The sequence below is a fragment of the Rhincodon typus genome, chromosome 7 (assembly GCF_021869965.1).
Source record: "Rhincodon typus isolate 14 chromosome 7, sRhiTyp1.1, whole genome shotgun sequence".
NCBI lineage: Eukaryota > Metazoa > Chordata > Chondrichthyes > Orectolobiformes > Rhincodontidae > Rhincodon > Rhincodon typus.
The window spans coordinates 91532657-91554895 of NC_063338.1; the positions used below are offsets into that span (position 1 = coordinate 91532657).

The 22239-nt window shown below is 43.2% G+C and overlaps 1 protein-coding gene across 2 annotated transcripts in view; it reads left to right on the forward strand.

Moving 5' to 3' along the window:
- The window catches only part of LOC109912645 (beta-crystallin A2), a 104001-nt gene extending 82102 nt beyond the window's left edge, over nt 1–21899 (forward strand). The window contains exons 1-5 of one of the 2 annotated variants that reach the window (XM_020512074.2): nt 7085–7192; nt 11723–11910; nt 17340–17481; nt 20957–21099; nt 21668–21899. In XM_020512074.2, the coding sequence (XP_020367663.1) occupies nt 11753–11910; nt 17340–17481; nt 20957–21099; nt 21668–21815 (591 nt within the window). In that variant the 5' untranslated portion in view covers nt 7085–7192; nt 11723–11752 and the 3' untranslated portion in view covers nt 21816–21899. Of the gene's footprint in view, nt 1–7084; nt 7193–11722; nt 11911–17339; nt 17482–20956; nt 21100–21667 lie in introns of those variants that run through there. The other variant, XM_048599185.1, reaches the window with a different exon arrangement.
- The last annotated feature ends 340 nt before the right edge of the window (nt 21900–22239 follow it).

Here is a 22239-nt window from a genome sequence, read left to right on the forward strand (position 1 = left end):
AGAGGTTGTGAGTTTGGAAGATGCTGTTGCAGGAACTTTGGTGTATTTCTGCATTGCAGCTTGTAAATGATACACACTGCTGCTACTGAGCTTCTGTGATGGAGGTAGTGGATGTTGATGATAGCGACAGCAGTATTGATCAAGTTTACTTCTTTGTCCCGGATAGTATCAAGCTTTTTGAGTGTTGTTGGGGCTGCACCCATCCGGGCAAGTGGGGAGTATCCCACCACACTCCTGACTTGTACCTTGTACATGTTGGACAGTCTTTAGGGAGGCAGGAAGTGTGCTACTTGCTGCTGTATTCCCAGCCTCTGGCCTGTTCTTGTGGCTACTGTGATCATGTGGGTGGTCAGTCAAAAATTTTTCTGCAAATCTAAAACAGAGCAACTTGATCAACAGAACACTGGCGCCACCTGCAGCAAATAGCTGCTCACTGCCACGTTCAAATCGACTTTCAGTGATACGACAAAACCATACAACCACATCTCTCCCTGTCCGTATTTCCAGAAATCATTGTCAATGCAGTTTGCTGTGTCATTTCTCTGGCGAATTGGCTGCGTTTTTAATGTATAAGTCTGACTGGCGACCACTCGGGTGCTGACGGTTTGTGAGAAATGCCAATCCTCCGACAGGAAAGATTTGCATCTATCTAAAATCCAAAAGAACTGCCGATGCTGTAAATCAGAAACAAAAACAGAAGTTGCTGGAAAAGCAGTTCTGAGGGAGGGTCACCAGACCCGAAATGTTAACTCTGATTGCTCTTTACTGATGCTGCTCAGCTTTTTCAGCAACTTCTGCTTTTGTTTCTTGCATTTATCTTGTGCCTTTCAAAACCTTGTGACATGTGCTTTATATCCAATGTTTTTGAGAGGTGGGGCAGGATCCTGCTGAGATGGTGGGGGTCTCTGTGGGCTGGAGAGCTAGCTCTCAAACAGTCATACTCTAAGCTACCAATGAGGTTTCCCCTACAATCAAGACCATGGGATGGTGAGTGTGTGCCAGCCAAACTTCCAATTGCTCCATCAGGCACTTTCACCGTTTGTTCGAAAGAATATTGAAAGACTTTGTAAACTAAATTCTCAATGCAGTGCAGGAGCAGAGGGAGCTGAGTGTATACGATCAAAGATCATTGAAGGTGGCAGGACAGTTGGAGAGAGCAGTAAGGAAAACAGACAGTGTCCTTGGATTTTATTAATGGGGGCGTAGAGTAGAAGAGCAAGGAGGTGATGTTAAACTTGCACAAGACACTTGTTAGACCTCAGGTGCAGCATTGTTTACAGGTGTGGGTGCCACATTATAGGAATGATCCGAATGCATTGGAGAGACTATGCAAAAAGAATTCTGAAGAATGGTTCCAGGAATGGGAAACTTCAGCTATTTGGTTACACTGAAGAATTTGGAACTGCTCTATAGGACAGGAGATGTGATTAAGGTTTACATTCATCAGCTGGACAGAGCAGATAGAAGCTTTTTCCTCATTCATTCATTTATTGAGGGTGTTGCTGGCTAGGCAGCATTTATTGCCCAGAAGGCAGTTAAGTCTCAATCACATTGCTGTGGGTCTGGAGTCACACAGAGGCCAGACCAGGTAAGGATAGCAGTTTGCTTTCCTGAAGGACATTAGTGAACCAAGTGGGTTTTCCCGACAATTGACAATGGATTCATGATCATCATTAGATTCTTAATTCCAGGTTTTTTATTGAATTCAAATTATACCATCTGCCATGGCAGGATTTGAACCTGTGTCCCCAGGCCATTACCCGGGTCTCTGGATTAGCAGCACTCCAGCGATAATACCACTAGGCCATCACCTCCGCTCCACAACATCCTGTTGTAAAACGAACAAGAATGAGAGGGCACAGATTTAAAGTGATGTGCAAAGGAGCAAGGATGATGTGAGGCAAGAGATAACAAAGTGTTCGGGTCCAGACCAGAAACGTCAGCTTTCCTGTTCCTCTGATGCTGCCTGGCCTGCTATGTTCCTCCAGTTTCACACTGTGTTATCTCTGACTGTAGCATCGGCAGTTCTTACTATCTCTGATGTGAGAAAAGAACTTTTTTCACACGGCGAGTAGTTAGGGTCTGGAAAACACTTCCTGGAAATATGGTGTTGGCAGCTTCAACTGAGGCATTTAAGAGGACATTGGATTTTCTTTCGATAGCAGTGGCGGTACGGGGATATAGGATAAAGACAGGAGTTTGACACTGGGTAGTGGAGTTGATGCAGACTCGATGCGTCAGTAATAACTCTGCGATTGCTTCTCAATGGGGGCAACCTCCCCCTCCTGGCCCCCTTCATGCCCCAGTGACAAGCTGCTCAAGGCATTGCAGCTCTCAGCAATGCTGCCTGGTGTCAGTTGCTTCTGTTGCTGGGGAAATCCCAGAGGGAGTGGCTTGAGAACTTTAGGTTGTCCTTAATTAGCTTCTTAAGGGCCTTAATTGGCTGTGGGGCAGGAAGGTTGGCAATGGGCTTAAGTCCAATTGTGTTGAGAAGGCAGCACGGTCTTTGGGGTCTAATTCAATGCAATTCCTACCATCAAGCTTGCCAGTTCCAGGAGTAGGAGATTCTGCTGGCAAGCACTGTTGTGATGTGGGAATTGCAGCAGTGAATTCCGGCAAATTCCTTCAAACCAGTGTGGTTTTGGATATTATCCTCAGCTCTTGGTTAAGGAATAAAAATTGGAAACCAGGCTCACCTTCTATCTCTTCAAACCAATATCTTGGAATGGTTCATGGCTAACTCAGAGGGCAGACTGGGTCTCAGGTTAATGAGTAAACCAAAAAGCTGCAACTCTAACTGTGCAGCACTCCCTCGGCACCTCAGTGAAGTGATCCCCTAGATTTGAACCCCAAGTCTCTTGATGTGGGACGTAAATTTTCCAACTTGATGCCATTGTTTAACCTAATTATATTACTACCATATATATAGTATCAGTAGTATAAATTAACAATTATTAAATCATGTATGTCTGAAGTATTTTAAGCCAATCAATTTGCTTCACATTGAAGTGCACATGTTTTCTTTTAATCATTTTGATCAGATCTTAAAGAACGTGTTAGGCATTTCCAGCCTAACAATACACCACCCTCTGCAGACTCGTCAGGATTTTATATGTTTCAATCAAGTCACTGTTAAACTCCAACAGATATAGGCCTGATCTGCCCAATATTCCTTACAAGACAACCTGCCCATTAATCCATTAAACCTTCTCCAAATTGTCCCAAATGCATTTACCTCTTTCTTTAAGTAAAGTGACCAAAACTGAACAGTATTGTTCTGTGGTCACAACAGTGCCATACCTCCTTATATTTGTATTAATTTTGCTTTGATAAAATGCTGTTAGCTTTGCTAATTGCTTGTTGCAGCTGCACACTAACGTTTTGTGATTCATGCATGAGAATACTCAGCACCTCAGAGCTCTATAATTTCTCACTGTTTTGATAATATGCTTGCTTTTTATTCTTTCTGCCCAAATGGACAATTTTACTTTTTCTCACATTATACTCAATTTGCCACACCCTTGCTGACTTATGTAACCTATCTATATCTTTTCATTGCCTCCTTATGTTCTCCTCACAACTTACCTTCCCATCTATCTTTGTGTCATTAGTGAACGCACCAACCTTCATCAAAATCATTTATATAAGTTCTAAAGAATTGAAGTTCCAGGCCCAATTACCTTGGTACGTGACTTGTTATATCCTACCAACCCGAAAAAGACCCTTTTATCCTAGTCTCTGCTTCCTGTTAGCTAGACAGTCTTTTAGCTACAGAAAAATAGATGCAGCAATAAAAGCAAATTGAAACCCAATTCCTGGGTTAAAAGACTATGGATAGGGTTGACAATGCTTAAGTCCTTACTAAGATTGATTGAATGAAGGATTACTGGCAAGTACCATTAACATCAATAGCTAAAGAGATATCTGCCTATGTTATACCAAGTGGTTTATGTTAAAGTTGAGTCATACAATTTGGACTTAAATAACACCCCGTCTGCATTCCCAAGATGTATGAATTAAGTTGTAGCTTGTGTGCCTTATTGTGTAATTTATTTAGACATTGTCTTGATATACAGCGACACCTGGGAAGGACACATAAAATAATTGGATGATTTATTCATGTAGTTGCAGCTAGCTGGCTTTGTAATAACTCTTGCCAAAAGTGAGATTGTGAAAGTGAAGGTAACTTACGTAGGACACATTGTTGGGAAAGGGTAAGTGTTAGGAAGTGCCACGAAGGTTTCTGCTTGGATGGAATTCCCTGTTCCTGGGAAATCATGAACCTTCCATAGATGTTTATATTGGAAGTTCATGCCTACGTTCCACACCATAGTTGCACCGCTAATGGATATATTGCGAAAACAGGCAAGGATAATATGGTCAAAAATTGCGAACAGCTTTCAAGAAGCCAAAGGTAATCTGAGAGAATGCACCATTGTCACTGCCTCTAACTTTACTACACATTTTAACATGGCAAATAATGCCAATGACTTGGAGGTGGTGGAGTCTTATCGCAAGTTGATGAATTGGGAACAGAAAAGCTAATGGAGTATCAACAAATTGAACCAACATCAGAATAAAAAATACTCTATAATAAATAGAGGAGACTCTGGGATTGGTGCCCTATGTTAAACATTCTGAAGTTTATGTTCAGTATGACAAAAAACAAAATACGCTGACTATAGCTCCTGAGCTTTAGATGAGAAACTTAAATCTTTAAATGTGAGATTATTTCATTGGAGCTTGTTCATTCAATCCCACAAATACAAGATTTTTTTCAGATTGCAGGAAATCATAATGTAAATTCAGAAGCATTAACAAAAATGTGATGATGCTAGAAAAGTTTTAAAAATTTGAGAGGGAAAGGTTATAAGAAGTTATACAAATCTTCCATGAAGAATGAATGAGAGTGAAGGAGTGTAATTGTCTTGAGAGCTGCATTGTATTTTTGTCTTATTTACCTTGTAATGAAATGCATTTAGAAATGCTGCTTTATCCTCGACCAAAGACCAGGCATTTTTTTATTTCCAACTGGAAAAATTGAGGTTTGGATACTGGTGTGTTGCAGATGACAAATTAGTTGTATTTCTTGACAACTTGAAGGGGAAAGTGAAACTGTGTGGTGTTCATTTATCGATTATGCAAGCTCATGTATCTTTTGAAGAAGCTGGGTTTGATGATTTTGTGTGATTACCTTTGTGATGAAACACACTGACCAGCGACAGCTTTTAGATTTGATTTAAATTGCATTCAGCACAGAACTGAGAGTAGTGATACTCGAATCTCTGAAAAGACTGCAAGCCAAGACAGGTCCCTCTCTCTCTCTCTCTCTCTGTGAGTTTAAAGTAAACAATACTCAAAGCCTCCATAGAAAAGAATTTCCAACTCAAACCTAGATCAAACTGACCGGCTATTAAATTGAGGCTGTTCTGCAGTAAACTACAATGTGATATCATCGCCAGAAGCTAGAAGAGTTGTGAGAAAGTTACCTCATTGCACCCTTGTAGTTTGAACTCTTGATCCACAGAATTTGATCCTTTTTGCAAAAGTATTCACACTTGTTTTTTTTCAAAGCGTCAGTTTATCTATGTGCGTGTGTGTGTGTGTGTGTGTGTGCATGCACGTGTATGTGTGTGGGTGTGGGTGTGTGTGTGTTAGTGTGGGTGGGTATGTGGGTGTGTGTGTACGGTTGTATGTGTGTGTGTGTATGTGTGTGGGTGTGTGGGTGTGTTGAGATTTAAAGGGGGAAAATTTAAGTATGAATATTAGTAATTAATAATTCAGTTTGCCACTTGTTAAATGATGAGTTTGTTTATAATAAACAAGTTGCTTTCTCCTTCATTAGTGAAGAACTGGTGTGAGTTTCTTTTATCGTAGATATAAGTCACAATCAGGCAAATTAACAATTCTGATGATTCAATTGGTCATTGACATTGTTGTGACCACTCGGAATAATTGGCTTGATTCCCACTGGGCTAATGGACAAATCATCATCATTAACACATTGATGTTTGTAGTGCCATTGTGATTACCACACTGCAACAGTGATTACATTTCAACCAAAAACAACTAATTAGATATAAGGCACTTTGAGATATTCACAAGGTGTGGAGGGTTTTCTATAAATGTTATTTTTTCTTTTTCAAGCATTGTATTTTTGAGTCTTGGTGGCCTTAAATTGCTTCATAATAAGTAGAAAGACTAGACCCCTATTTGTTAAATAGTCCCTCATCATGTTTCTTCTTCCAAAGTGCATCACCTCATACTTATCAGAGTTAAATACCATCTGCCACATTTCACAAAATCCCTACAGTGCGGAAGCATTCCATTCGGTCCATTGAGTGCACTCCACCCCTCTGATGAGTATCCCACCCACCCTATCCCTGTAACACCACGTTTCCCATGGCTAATCCACTTAATTTACACATTCCTGGACACTGTGGGTAATTTAGCATGGCCAATCCATCTAACCTGCACATCTTTGGACTGTGGGAGGAAACCAGAGCACCCGGAGGAAACCCACGCAGACACGGGAAGAATGTGCAAACTTCATACATACAGTCGCCTGAGAGTGGAATCAAACCTGGGTCCCTGCAGTGCTTACCACTGAGCCACTGTGCTGCCCCTTGTCTTTTGGCCTTTGGTCATAAATTTGTGACCCAAATTGGACACAAGGCAAAGTGTTTGGATGAAAATAAGCATCTGGGGTGTTCGTCTGTTGAGTAGAAGAGATGTCTGAGAACTAAGCAAGACTGAGAGAATAACTTTCCACCAATATAATCTCCCTAAATCAGAGCTGCATATCCAGCTCATTGTACTTGCAAAGTGATGTGTAAATAATTGCACTGGCAGTCAGGCTAGAGTGTTGTGTCAGTCTGTTTATCTTGTAATCTGGCTGCAGGTCAAAAGTAAAAACAGCATTTTCTATTGTGGCAAGCTTTGGAGAAAAAGGCTAAACTGATCCTTCCCACAATGGCCACCGAGGCTCTGCACAAAAGCTTTGGGTCTCACGTGGGCCTTTTCAAGGCTGCGTGTTGCTGAGCTTGCAGGGATTGTGCTCATTCTGCACTTAAACTGGCCAAGAGGCAGCAGTATAAAAGTAGAGCTGCCTCCCTGACTGAGACCACAGCAGCCTCCTTGTTTGACCATCCCACCACAGACACAAGCAAGTGCTTTGCTCGTCTGTCTCAAGGTGAGTCACTTAAGAGTTTATACAAGAGTTAGAGGGAAAGAATGTACTGGATCCAGTCAATGAAATGAACACTGGTCCTTGCCTGTTTATATTTCACAAGTCTTGCAATAGAGCTTGCTGTTAGTGGTGATTGCAACTGTGCAGTCCCCTCCATAGGTAAATGATTCGGATGTGAATATAGGAGAAATGGCTCGCAAGTTTGCAGATGACACCAAAATTGGAGTCGAAATGGACAGTGAGGAAGGTTACCTCAGAGTACAACGGGACCTTGATCAGATGGGCCAATGGGCCGAGGAGTGGCAGCTAGAGTTTAATTTAGATAAATATGTGGTGTTGCACTTTCATAAGGCAAATGAGGGCAGGACTTATACAGTTAATGGTAGGGCCCTGGGGAGTGTTGCCGAACAAAGACATCTAGGGGTGTAGGTGCATTGTTCCTTGAAGGAAGACAGGATGTTGAAGAAGGCGTATGGCATGCTTGCCTTCATTGGCCAGTGCATTGACGTTAGGAGTTGCTGTACAAGACATTGGTTAGGCCACTTTTAGAATACTGCATTCTATTCTGGTCTCCCTTATACAGGAAAGATGTTGTTAATCTTGAAAGGGTTCAGAAAATATCTACAAGGACGTTGCCAGGGTTGTAGGGTTTGAGCTACAGGGAGAGGTTGAATAGCCTGGGGCTATTTTCCTTGGAGAATCAGAGGCTGAGGGGTGATCTTATAAAGGTTTATAAAATCGTAAGGGGAACAAATAGGGTTTTGAGGGATATGGGCCAAATGCTGGCATATGGGACAAGACTAATTTAGATTAATTCATTGGAAGGGGCACTGAGTATAAGGATAGGCAAGTTATATTGCAGCTTTATAGAATTTTACTTAGGCCACACCTGGAATATTGCGTACAGTTCTGGTCACCACAGTACCAGAAGGATGTGGATGCTTTGGAGAGGGTATAGAAAAGGTTTACCAGGATGTTGCCTGGTCTGGGGGATTTTAGTTATGAAGGAAGGTTGGATTTGGAACTCAAGAGGTTGAGGAGCAACCTGATAGAAGTTTATAAGATTGTGAATGGCATGAATAGAGTGAAAAGTATGCATCTTTTTCCCAGGGTGGAGGGGTCAATTACTGGGGGCCACAGGTTCAAGGTGTGAGGGAGGAAAAGAGATGTGTGAGGCAGGTTTTTCACACAAAGGGTGCTGAGTGCCTGGAACGTGCTGTCAGAGGAGGTGGTGGAAGCAAACACAATAGCAGCATTCAAGAAACACCTGGACGAATACATGAATAGGAAGGGAATAGAGGGATACGGATTCTGTAAGTGAAGACAGTTTTAGTTTGGAAGGGCAAAATATGTCGGCGCAGGCTTGGAGGGCCGAAGGGCCTGTTCCCGTGCTGTATTGTTCTTTGATATCTGGTCAGCATGGAGGAGTTGGACTGAAGGGTCAGTTTCTGAGCTGTACAGCTCTATGACTCTATGGGAGATCTGGATTGGACGTGAGCAATTGTACATCTCCTAAACCCACTTTGGAGAATCTACAACCAAACAGTACCAACACTCGCTAGGGCAGTGTAAGTTCCAAACAATGAATTCAGTGCCAAGCCAACTACAGACGACCCAAGACAGGGAATAAGAAGTTGGATTAAGAAAGAGAGACAGAGACTAAAGGTTGAAAGGAGAATAAAAAAAGTGGGTGCCACATTATAGGAAAGATGTGAATGCGTTGCACAGTGAGTGCAGAAGCGATTTACAAGAACAGTTCCAGGTGTGAGAAACTACAGTGATGAGGGTAGATTGAAGAAGTTGAGAGTGTTCTCCTTGGAGAGGAAAGCTGAGAGGAGAATAGTTTGAAGTTTTCAAAATCAGTGGGCTGGGCAGAGTAGCTAGGGAGAAATATTTCCATTTGTAAAACAGAAAAGGAAAGGGCATAGATTTAAAGCAAAGGGCAAGTGAAGCAAGGGTGATATGAGGAAAAAAAACCTTTTCACTCAGCAAGTATTGAGGGTCTGGAATGCCCCTCTTGGAAATGTGGTGCAGGCAGCTTCAATTAAACTATTCAAGAGACTATTGGATGATTACTTGGATAGAAATAACGTGCATGGGTATGGGGGAAAAGCAAGAAATTGGCACAAGGTGTAGAACAAGTGCAGACTTGATGGGCTGACAGGCTTTTTTGTGCTGTAGACTGCTATGACTCCGTGACTTACATCCCCCCAAGTATGTCTTGCTCAACAGTGTCCCCTGGTCCTTGTACAATCAACTAATGGGAATGGCTTTTCTTCCTTACCCCTATCTAATCATGTACTGTGCTGGTCTGTCTTCCTCAAAATCTCCTTGTTCCAAGGCGTATGTATGGTTATGGGACATTCTCACTAGTCAAGCAAGCATAGGATTAGATAGAATCTGTGCCAGTAAAGGCAGAGTTTACAAGAGGGAGGGACACAAAGAAAGTAATAGTGCTTGTAAGGGGGTAGGGGATTACAAAGCATCAAACAAAATTTGCTCGAGGCAAGATCCTGTGCATGGAGTCCTTTACATGGGGAGTCTGTTTTGTGGCTGCTACGACATGGTTTAGACTGATCAGGACATTCCTGGTCTCAGTGCCAGCTATAGGTTGTATCAGGAGGATTTACAGAATGATAACCAGCTGTGTGTTTTGCAACAGAATGATACATTTTCAGTGGCCTCAGGGAGGACTTGAATCTGGAACTGCTGCTGTAGAAATAGGGGCATCATCCACTACACCACAAGACCTCCCAAGTCAGGGACTCTGGTCAGTAAAAGTTGGGAGGTCAGTGGCCACAGGAGATGGCAGGTTTGAGGCGTGGCAGTAAATGTGGGTCTGTATGGATGGAGAGAATAAGGGAGGAGTTGAGTGAAATCAGAGGAGAAGGAGCTTTGAAAAGAAGAGACTGACCAGGTGATCAATCACCAGATGTCAGATTTACAATTGCTTAAGGAGGAAGCAGAACACCAAAGCTGAGAATTACTGCAGGCCTTGTTATAGTCTCCTTACAGCACAGAAGGAAGCTGCTGAGCTCAACCAGTCCATGTTGAAGCGTGCAGTCTCATTCTTCCATGCCATCCATTGGAAAGTGGACATAGAATCCCTACAGTGTGGAAGCAGGCCATTCAGCCCACTCTAACCCTCTGAAGAACATCACATCCAGACCCACCCCCTACCCTATCCTATCCCTTTCACCCTGCATTATTCAACACTAATGCACCTAGCCTGCACATCTCTAGACAATTTAGCATGGCCAATCCAGCTCCACAGTGGGAGGAAACCAGAGTACCCGGAGGAAACCCATACAGGCACGGGGAGAATGTGTAAACTCCACACAGACAGTCGTCCAAGGGTGGGATCAAACCCGGGTCCTTTGCACTCTGAGGCAGCAGTGCTAACCACTGAGCCACCATGCCACCCATGGTCAGATGATTTCAAAAAGAAACCAGGCAATCACCTGGGAGAAATAGATTTGCAAGGCTACAGAAATAAAGTGGAACTGATTAGATCACTCTTTGTCCACTCAATTCTTTACCCCTCGCCAAATCCAGGCTGTTAAAGAAGCCAGCTCCCGCTTCAGAGGAAATGGAGAAATCAACCAACTCAATTCAAGTGTGAGCCAAAAGAACTGTGGATGCTGTAAATCAGGAACAAAAACAGAAGTTGCTGGAAAAGCTCAGCAGGTCTGGTAGCATCTGTGAAGAGAAAAATGTTCTGAGGAAGGGTCACCAGACCCGAAGTGTTAACTCTGATCTTCGCTTCACACTTGCTGCCAGACCTGTTGAGCTTTTCCTGCAACTTCTGTTTTTGTTCCTCAATTCAAATGTGGATCATTTTAATTCATCCTCGTGTTACAGGCATCACTGCCAAGGCTGGTATTTATTTTCCATTCCTAGTTGCTCCTCAGAAAAAGGCAGTGGGTCTGTTCTTGAATTGGATTGAATTAACTTTATTGTCACATGTACTCACCTGAGTACAATGAAAAGTTTGCAAGTTGCCACTTACCATCTTAGGTCCAAATGTACAGATTCTTGGGTACAAATTCTTAGGAAACAAATTTAGAAAAATAAAGAAATAAAAAAAAATCCAGCATTACAGACCTTCAAAAGTACAAAATCATAGCAATAAATTAGAAAAATAATGAAGTAAAAAGTTCAGAATGACAGTCCTTCTACTGGTGCAGTCCTGTAGTGAAGATTATCCCCAGGTGCTGTTGGGGAAGGTGGTCTAGGGTTTTGACCGAGCAGCTATGAAGGAGTGATGCCCAAGTTGGGTTGGAGTGTCACTTAGAGGTGAAGGTGCCCCTGTGAACCCACTCGCCTTGCCCCTTTTGATGGCGTAGTCACAGCTTTGAAAACCTCACATCTCAGTTTGATATCAAGTGAGATAAATGGATGCGACTTGAGTGTTCCAAAGTGGAGAGTCAATAGTGCTGAAGGCAGGCCATCCAATACAAACAGGGCAGAGCGTTTAACCAGTGAGACACTGCTTGCTGTTTTACTGCTAACAATGTGTCCTTCTGCCCGCAGCTATAAAAGGTACAAGGGCGATATTTCAAGATGACGACCCAACCGATGGACATCATGGGCCAGTGGAAGATAACTGTCTGGGAAGAGCAAAACTTCCAGGGAAAACATTGTGAGTTTATGCTGGAATGTCCTAACATCATGGAGCGAGGATTCAACAAGATACGATCCATTAAGGTAGAATGTGGACCGTAAGTATCCGATGTCACCCTGGCCCCACACCCACACCAAGACAGCCTCCAAATCAAGTCCTCTGTATGGAGAAGAGGTGATGCAAGTTTCTAAATGTTGCTTGGACTTACTTGCTCATCCATTCAGATTATTGAAGGTCACAGTGGCTCAGTGGTTAGCACTGCTGCCTCACAGTGACAGGGATTCAGGTTCAATTCCACCCTCTAGCAACTGTGTGTGTGGAGTTTGCACATTCTCCCTGTGTCTGTGTGGGTTTCCTCCCACAGTCCAAAGATGTGCAGGTTAGGTGGATGGACCATGCTAAATTGCTGATAGTGTTCATGGATGTGTAGCTCAGGTGGGTTATAGGGCAATGGGCCTGGGTAGAATGCTCTGAGGGTCAGTGTGGACTTGCTGGGCCAAAGGGACTGTTTCCACACCATAGGGATTCTATGAAAACACTGGTGGGAATAGTTCATCAGTTCCCTAACAATAATTATGCCATTGGATTGAGCATTAGACAATAAATTATTGCAGCTTGTATCAAAAGAAATGCAGTAGTTGTGCAGGATTTTAATTTTATACAGATGGAACCAAGCAAATTTCAAAGGATGCCTTGAAGTTGAGTTCATGATAATTTTCTGGAGCAATAGTTTTTTGGAATCAACTAACGATAAAGCTATTTTCAATCTAGTATTATGCAATGCGGTAAGGTTAATTTGTGTTTTCATCATAAAAGATCTACTAGGAGATAGTGAGCATAATACAATTGAATTCACATTATGTTTAACAGCAACATACTCCAATCATACATGAACATTTTAATCTTAAAAAACAGCCAACTATGTGGGTATGAGGTAAGAACTCGTGAAGTTTGAGTAAGTAGACTAAAAGGTATTCCGGAAAGGGAAAGCATTTAAAATTAAGTTCCGTAAGAAGGGTCACTCGACCCAAAACATTAACTCTGATTTCTCTCCACAGATGCTGTCAGACATGCTGAGCTTTTTCGGCCATTTCTTTTTGTGTTTCTGATTTCCAGCATCTGCAGTTCTTTCGGTTTTTAACAAATTAAAACGATCGACAAAAATACATTCCATTGAAAAGCAAAACTTCAGTGAGAAAGATCCATCCTATGGTTTCCTGAGGAGTTACATATATCAATAAATTTAAAGAAAAGGCTTATGATGTTGCAAAGAATTGTCACCAAGCTAAGGATTGAAGGTCCTCAAAAATGTTGCTAGAAAGATAAAGGTAGAGTATGAGAGTAATTTAACCAGCAATATAAAAACAGATTGTAAGAGCTTTTGTAAGTACACACTAATCAAGGAAGAGGTTTAAATAAATGTTGGCTCTTCAGAAGCTTTAGGGGTGGCATGGTGGCTCAGTGGTTGGCACTGCTACCTCACAGTGCCAGGGATCTGGGCTCAATTCCAGCCTTAGGCAACTGTCTGTGTGGAGTTTGTACATTCTCCTCATGTCTGCGTGGGCTTCCTCCAGGCACTCCAGTTTTCTCCCACAGTCCAAAGATGTGCAGGTTAGGTGAAATGGCTATGCTAAATTGCCCATAGTGTTCAGGGATGTGTAGATTTAGAGGGGTTATACAGTATGTGTCTGGGTGAGATGTTCTGAGTGCCAGTGTGGACCTGTTGGGCCAAAGGGTCTGATTCCACACTGTAGGGGTTCTATGGTTCATATGTTTAATGTGAGCTTAAGGAGAAATTGTCATGGGAATAGGACAATGGCAGACACCTTGAACAAATACTGAGGAAGAGTCTCAGAATATGAACACTGTTTCTCTCTCTCCCCAGATGCTGCTAGACATGCTGAGTTTCTCCTGCATTTTCTGTATTTGTTTCAGGTTTACAGTGTCTGCAGCATTTTGCTTTATTTACATTTACATAATTTGTATTTATCTTCACAGTGAGAGATACACAAGTTAAATAAAAGGAAGAGGGTGATTCCCTAGGGTCTAGAACAGTCCCAAAAGTTTGGAAGTTAGCAAATGTAATGCTGCTATTCAAAAAAGCAGAGAGTGAGAAAATAGAGAACAGAGGATTACAGACCTGTCAACAATCTTCAGGAAAATGCTGGATCTATCAGTAAGGAATTCCTAACAGTACACCAGGAAAAGCATAGCATGATTAAAACAAGTCACTATATCCAGAGAGGTGATGGCCTAGTGGTACTATTACAAGGCTATTAATCCAGCGATACAGTAATGTTCTGGGGATCTGGGTTCAAATCCCACCTTGGTAGGTGGTGGAATTTGAAATCAATAAAAAATTTGGAGTTCAGAGTGTAATATGACCATGAAATCATTGCTGATTATCTGAAAGACGCATCTTGTTCACTAACGTCCTTTAGGGAAGGAAACAACCATCCTTACCTGGTCTGGCCTGCACGTGACCCCAGGCCCACAACAATGTGGTTAGCTCTGAAATGCCCTCTGGGCAATTAGGGATGAGCAATAAATGCTGGCCTAGCCAGTGATACCCACATCCCATGAATGAATAAGAAGAAAAAAATAATTTATAGAACAGAAATCATGTTCAAAAAAGTTATTAGATTCTTTTGACGATGTAACCAGGGTAGGTGAAGTAGAACCAATCAAAGCAGAATGGTTGGATTTCTAAAATACTGTTCAATGAAGTGTCACACAAAATGTTAATGTACAAGGGAAAGGGCTCAGAGAGTTGAGGGTGATATATTAACGTGGTAGAGAGGTTAGGGGATAGGAAGCAGACAGTAGGCATAAATGGAGCATTTACAAGTTGCCAAGCTGTGACTAGTGGAGTGTTGCATTGGTCATTACTTACAACCTAAATTAATCACATAGACTGTGAGTAGCGTATCTATCTGGATTAATCTGCCTGGTTTCTGGGCCAATACTTAACTTCCAGGCAAAGTGGTTAAAACAGACCACCTGGTCATTGTGATATTGCTGCTTCTGGGAGCTTACTGTTCTCCAAGTTACTGCTGTGTTTCCCTACTATAGAATTGTGTTTGCACTGAAAAGGTAGCTTATTGGCTGAGAAACATTTTGAGATGCCCTGATGCTGTGAAAGGTGCTATATAAATGCAAGCCTATTTACCAGGTGTAAGCCCATACCTTCCAATGAAAAAGAAAAATTGCAAGAGGAGGACCCGCCATCCATGGTTAACCAACAAACTTAAAGATTCTATTAAACTTAAAACCAGTTGTTGTAGCACAGTGGCAATGTCCCTACCTCTGAGTCAGGAGACCTGGGTTCAAATCCCTCTTTAGTTTCATAGAATCTCTACAGCATGGAAGCAGGCCACTTGGCCCATCAAGTCCACACTAACCCTCTGAAGAGCATCCCATCTAGACCCATACCCTACCCCATCCCTGCATTTCCCACCTTAGGTACTATGGGTAATTTAGCATGGCCAAACCACCTAACCTGCACATCTTTAGACTGTGGGAGGAAACCACAGCAGCCAGAGGGGGTCCATGCAGACATGGGGAGAACATGAAAACTCCACACAGACAGTCACCCAAGGGTGGAATCGAACCCAGGTCCCTGGCACAGTGAGGCAGCAGTGCTAACCACTGTGCCACCTATATTTTGTTTAAGTTATTTTTCCTAATCAACCTGTTCAGAGATGTTATTACACTCCTCTGGGACAGGTGGGACTTGAACCTGAGCCTCTTGGTCCAGGGGTAGAGACATTAGCACTGTGCCACAAGAGGGCTCCAGAGGCGTGTAATAACATCTTGGGGCAGGCTGGTTAGAAAATATCGATAATTGCAGGTAAGTAGCAGGTCAGAATGCAATGTAATTGAGAGATGTTGTTGTTTTTGCCAAGAGAATTGAACAAATGAGGGAGATTATGCTTCAGTTGTATAAGGCACTGGTGAGACCACATTTTTTTTTGATTCATTTGTGGGATGTGGGCGTCGCTGGCTGGGCCAGCATTTCTTACCCATCCCTAGTTGCCCTTGAGAAGGTGGTGGTGAGCTGACTTCTTGAACCGCTGCAATCCTCCTGCTGTAGGTTGACCTACAATGCTATTAGGGAGGGAATTCCAGGATTTTGACCCAGCGACAGTGAAGGAATGACGATATATTTCCAAGTCAGGATGGTGAGTGGCTTGACGAAGAACTTGCAGGGGGTGGTGTTCCCATGTATCTGCTACACTTGCCCTTCCAGATGGAAGTGGTCGTGGGTTTGGAAGGTGCTGTCTGAGGATCTTTGGTGAATTTCTGCAGTGCATCTTGTAGCTAGTATACACTGCTGCTACTGAGCGTCGGTGGTGGAGGGAGGGGTACTTTGTACGTTGTTGGTCTCCCTATTTCATGAAGGATTTGAAAGTATTGGAAGCAATTCAGAGAAGGTTTACAGGACAAATACCTGGAATGGGTCAGTTCTTCTATGAGGAAGAAATGGGTAGTCTAGGCTTGTAGCTGGTGGAGTTCAGAAGAGTGAAATGCGACGTCATTGAAACATATAAGATTCTGAGGGGCATTGACAAGGTGGATTTGGAAAGTATATCTCCTCTAGTGGGAAGATCTAGGACTAGAGGTTAATTAGAGGGTTATCCATTAAAGGATAACCCATTTGAAACAGAGATAACAAGAATTATTTTCTCCCAGAAGGCCTTGAGTCTCGCTCAAAAGGCACTGGAAGCAGAGTCTGAATATTTTTAAGGCTGAGGTAGATAGATTCTGGATAAGCAAGAGGGTAAACATTTATCAGGAGTAGGATAGTGGTATAATCAGGTCAGCCTTGATCTTATTGAATGGCAGCGGAGTTCAAGGGGTTAAGTGGTCTATTGCCATTCCATAATTGGGTGTACTCCTATGTTCATGTTTCTCTTGTAGTGTGCAAGACATGTGACAATACTTGGGGACAGAGTTTAGTGAAGAGGAGAGGGGTAAATGTTGGCCAGGCACCTGACTGTCCGCTGATGGAATCCCAGGAAGTGTGAGTGCACAGATGTAAGTTGTGGACAGTTTTGGGCCTGGCTATGATTTCCCAAGTGGTCAAAGTGTCTGTTGAAATTCACTGTGAAGACTTTGGAATGAAGAACTTCCTCTGGGATTGGCTTTGGAAAGAACGCCGTGCCTGAGGAAGCGTATCCTGGCATGAGTTGGCACCTAAAGAAAAGGTGGGTGACAATGGTGAGGAAACTGAACATGGACAGCAGTTATGGTAAGCTGCCAGAGGAAGTGGTGGAGGCTGGTACAATTACAGCATTTAAAAGGCATCTGGATGGGTATATGAATAGGAAGGGTCTCGAGGGATATGGTCCAAATGCTGGCAAATGAGACTTAGATTAATTCAGGATATCTGGTCAGCATGGACGAGTTGGACTGAAGGCTTTTTTCCAAGCTGCACATCTCTCTGACTCTATGTCAGGTTCATGAAAAGTTGTCTGTTCTTGTGGAAATCTCACTGACTCTATTATCTCCTTCTCTCACTTGCAGGTGGGTGGGATTCGAGTATCCAGAATTCCAGGGGCAGCAGTTCATTCTGGAGAAAGGTGACTATCCACACTGGGATGCCTGGAGTGGAAACAGTGGCTACAGAACAGAGCACATGCTCTCCTTCCGCCCCATCAAGTGTGCCGTAAGTCTATCGTGATCTTTGATTCTTTTTCTCATAGCCCATTCAGCTCCCTAACCCCCCAAGCCTACAAGGATCAAAACAAGACAATAACGAAGGGCTAGTTCCTTTTGGTGATACACGTAATTAAATCTCAAACATGCTTATTATGAATCAGGTAGTTGATTACTCAGTGGATAGAGTATAATTCCCCAACTTAACAGAGGAAGGATGTTCTGATGATGGAGGGAGTACAGCGAAGGTTTACCAGGCTGAATCATGGGATGGTAGTGCTAATGTGTGAAAACGGATTGGATCAGTTAGGACTATATTCACTGGAGTTTAGAAGAATAAGGGGGGATTGTATAGAAACCTATATATAAGATTCTACTAGGACTACACAAGTTGATCTCTCTCTGCACCTTCTCAGCAACTGTAACATTGTGTCCTGCACTCTGTTCTGCTACCCTGCAATACGTGTACAGTACGATCTGCCTCTGAGCACGTAAGACAACAATTTTCACTGTACCTCGGTACACCTGACAGTAATAAAATCAGATCAAATCAAAAACACAGGAAAGATGCTCCAGAAGACCCGGGAGTCCAGATCCAGGGGTCTCAGTTTAAGGATAGGGTGTAGGCCATTTAGGACTGAGATGAGGAGAAATGTCTTCAGCCAGAGAGTGGTGAGCCTGTGGAATTCTCTGCCATAGAAGGTGGTTGAGGCCAAAACATTGAATGTTTTTAAGAAGGAGTTAAATATGGTTCTTAGGGCTAAAGGGTATGGAGAGAAAGTGGAAACAGGGGACTGAGTTGGATGATCAGCTATGACGGTATTAAAATGGGGAAGCAGGCTCAAAGGGTTGAATAGCCTGCTCCTGCTCCTGTTTTCTGTGTTTTTATGTTTACCACCCCCTTACTGTACGAACTGGGTTACAAGTATAATACATGGGCTTTGGTGTCTTACGTAAAGAAGGCATATAGGATGCTTACGTTCTTTAGTTGGGGAGTACAATACAGGAACAAGAAAGTTTTGTTATAACTTGCAGAACATTTGTTAGGCCCTTGATGGTGTACTGTGTGCAGTTCTGGTCACCACACTACCGGGAGGACGTGATTACACTGGACATGGTGCAGAAGAGATTCACCAGGATGTTCAGAGATACTAAGAACTGCAGATGCTGGAGTCAAAGACAACACAGTGTGGAGCTGGAGGAACACAGCAGGCCAGGCAGCATCAGAGGAGCAGGAAAGTTGCTGCCTGGCCTGCTGTGTTCCTCCACCTCCCCACTGTGTTATCTCTGACTCCAGGATGTTGCCTGGCATGGAAAGTCTCAGTTATAACGAGAGATTGGATAGGCTGGGATTGTTTTCCTTGGAGCAGAGGACAGCGAGAGGGGATTATCTGATTGAGGTATACAAAATTATGAGAGGCATAGACAGAGCAAACCGTGAGAATCTCCTCCCTACGGCCGACATATCTAACACCAGAGGCACAACGTTAAGGTGAGGAGTAAGTGGTTTAGAGGAGATCTAAGGAAACTTTTCTCATCCAGAGAGTGGTAGAAATATGGAACGTGCTGGCTGAGAGGATGGTGGAGGCAGGTACTCTCACAACACTTAAGAAGCATCTGGACAAGCACTTAAAATGTTAGGGCATAGCAGGCTGTGGACCAAGTTCAGGTAAATGGGATTAGTGTAGCTTGGTAGTTGTTGGTTAGCATTGACACGATGGGCTGAAGAGCCTGTTTCTATGCTGTATAATAACACTTGTTGAAATGTGTAACATGTGAGATAATACATGGGGTAGAACACCTCACATGGTATGACATGATATAACCTGGAATATGTTTTGTGGATTGGAATAAGCCAAATGGATGATAACACACGGTCTGGAATGTGCTGCATTTGAGACTGAATCATATGGCGGTGGATGGAAAGTTTATTTGTTGGGTGTGGGGTGGGGTTTTGGCTGGGCAAGACACCTCAGAAGAAGTATTGTTTGGCAGCTGTCACATCAGAAAGAAACCTGCCTTACAGCCACTAGACAATGGGGAAGAGCGGGATTTCTGTCCCCTCAGTGGGAAGTACCCTGCACTACCCTAGAACAGAGGGCCTGCTTGATGGGTCTTGTAATTCCTGCAGTGCCAGGGAATTTAATACCGACTGAACAATTAGTGCGGTCACCCTTCCCCCATCGGTAGCCAAAACTAACCCACAACCGTTTACAATATACATGAATGACTTAGACGAAGGAAGTGAATGTACAGTCGCCAAATTTGCAGAGGACACTAAGATAGGTGGAAAGGCAGGTTGTGAGAGGGATACAAACAGTTTACAGAGAGATATCGATAGGTTAAGTGAATGGACAAAATGTTGGCAAGAGGAGTATAATGTGGAGCAATGTGATGTTCATTTTGGAAGGGAGAACAAAAGAACAGAAAATTATTTAAATGGAGTAAAACTGCAGAAAGCTGCAACACAAAGGGACTTGGAGGGGACTTGTGTACAAAACACAGAAAGCTAGCACCCACGTACAGCAGGTAATCAGGAAGGCGAATGGAATGACGGCCTTTATTTCAAGGGGTTTGGACTATAAGAGTAGGGATGTCTTAGTGCAACTGAAATGGTGTCCCTACCTCTGAAACAGACAGTATGGATTCAAGCCCTACTTTCTCTAGAGGTGTGTAACAACATCTCTGAGCAGATTAATGGAGCAAAATAGCTACAAGGTGCTGGTGAGACCACATCTGGGGCACTATGAGTAGTTATTCTTCCCTTATTTAAGGAAGGATATTGGTTTATTGGAGGCAATTCAGTGAAGGTTCACTAGGATAATGCCCAGTATGGAGGGATTGTAGGGAAGATAGAAGAATGAGAAGTGATCTCATTGAAACATATAGCATTCTTGAGAGATCTGACAAGGTAAATGCTGAAAGGATGTTTCCCTTCATGAAAGAGTCTAAGACCAGAGGGAATAGTCTTAATATAAAGGGGTGCCAATTTAAAACTGAAATGAGGGGGAAATTTCTTCCTGTAGAGGGTTGGAGTCTTTGGAACTCATTGCCACAGAGAGTTGTGGGGACAGAGTCCTTGTGTAAATTTAAGACTGCAATAGATAGATTCTCGATCAGTCAGGGAATCAAGGGTGATGAGGCAAAGGCAGGAAAATGGACTTGAGGAATGTCAGATCAGCCATGATCCTATTGAATGGTGAAGCGGGTTTGAGGGGCCGAATGGCCTATTGCTGTTCCTTTTTTTTACGGTCTGAAGGATGAATACCTAGGAAGATGGTTTGGTGGCAGTGAATCTAGTCAAGGCATCTCAGATGGTCCAGTTAACATCATCACAACATGCACCATGCTGACAGAGGACTGGACTTTGTCATCTACACCAAGAACATTTAAAGTTAGCATGCATTTGCTGCCCTCCCACAGACCTGAGATGCTGTGTACATATTTACAACACAGTCACTTGCACCTTTTCTCTCTGTTTCCAGAATCACAGTGACAGCAAGATCACGCTTTATGAGAATGAGAACTTCCAGGGCCATAAATTTGAGTTGTGTGATGACTACCCCTCTCTACAGGCCATGGGCTGGTGTAATAAAGAGGTTGCTTCCATCAAGGTGAACTCTGGAGCGTAAGTACTCAGTGGGGCATGTTGACACTAATTTCCGTTAAACGTCCATGCACCTTCCCCCACCACCGAGACTTTCCCCTCTGCAATCAGTTGGTTGGCCCCTCGTCCCAGTGGACAAGAGCCCCCAACAATTTTGATCCCCTCTGCAACTCTGTTAAATGATACATTTGATGACAAATACTGTTCAGAATGTGTCAGAAGATGAAAATAGATGGACACAGTGTGGTCTTGGTGCACTCACCAATTACACTTTCATCGCCTCACACTTCTTTATCGCTGCTCCATCCCTTCAGTCCTCCACGAAGCCTGTATTCCTCTGCTTTTGGCTGCTACTATAGCTCCTGATTTCCATCACTCTACCAGTGGTGGTCAGGCCTTCCAACATCTTAAGCCCTACCCTAACTGAACCTTTCCACCACTTCTCATAACCAGCCGCCTTGACCTCACTTTTGACCGATGTCAATGTTGTCCTGTGTGACTCAGTGTCAACATTTTTCGTTTGATGCCGCTCCTTTGATGCTGTTTCATGGCATAACAGGTTCTTTTTAAATGCACATCATTGTTACAGGTGGGTTGGCTACCAGTATCCAGGTTACAGAGGCTACCAGTACATCTTTGAGAGAGACAGGCACAACGGCGAGTTCAAGAACTACAATGAATACAGCACCCAGGCCCATACCAACCAGCTGCAGTCTATCCGCCGAATCCAGCACTGAGCAATGGGCTGTTCAGCTTTCTCCTTTCCAACCTGTATTAAGAAGTGCCTGCAGTGATCAATAAAACAAGAAGCATTCTGCAAAATATTCGAGAGTCGTTGCTGTATTCATTGCCCAATGCCTAATGTTTGGGACAATCTTGGGGTGGCGAGACTGATGTATGAAGGAAGACTGGTTGTTTAGGACTGTTCTTGCAGGAGTTTACAAGAATTGGTGGGGGGGAGGGGAGGAATATTATAATATTCTAGCAGGACTAGACAGGGCATGTTGACCTTTATAATGAGGGGATTCAAGTATGGGAGCAGGGATATCTTACTGTAATTGTACCGGACCCGATGTACTGAGTGAAGTTTTGGTCACACAGCAGGCTAAGCAGCATCATAGGAGCAGAAAGGCTGACGTTTCGGGCCTAAACCCTTCATCA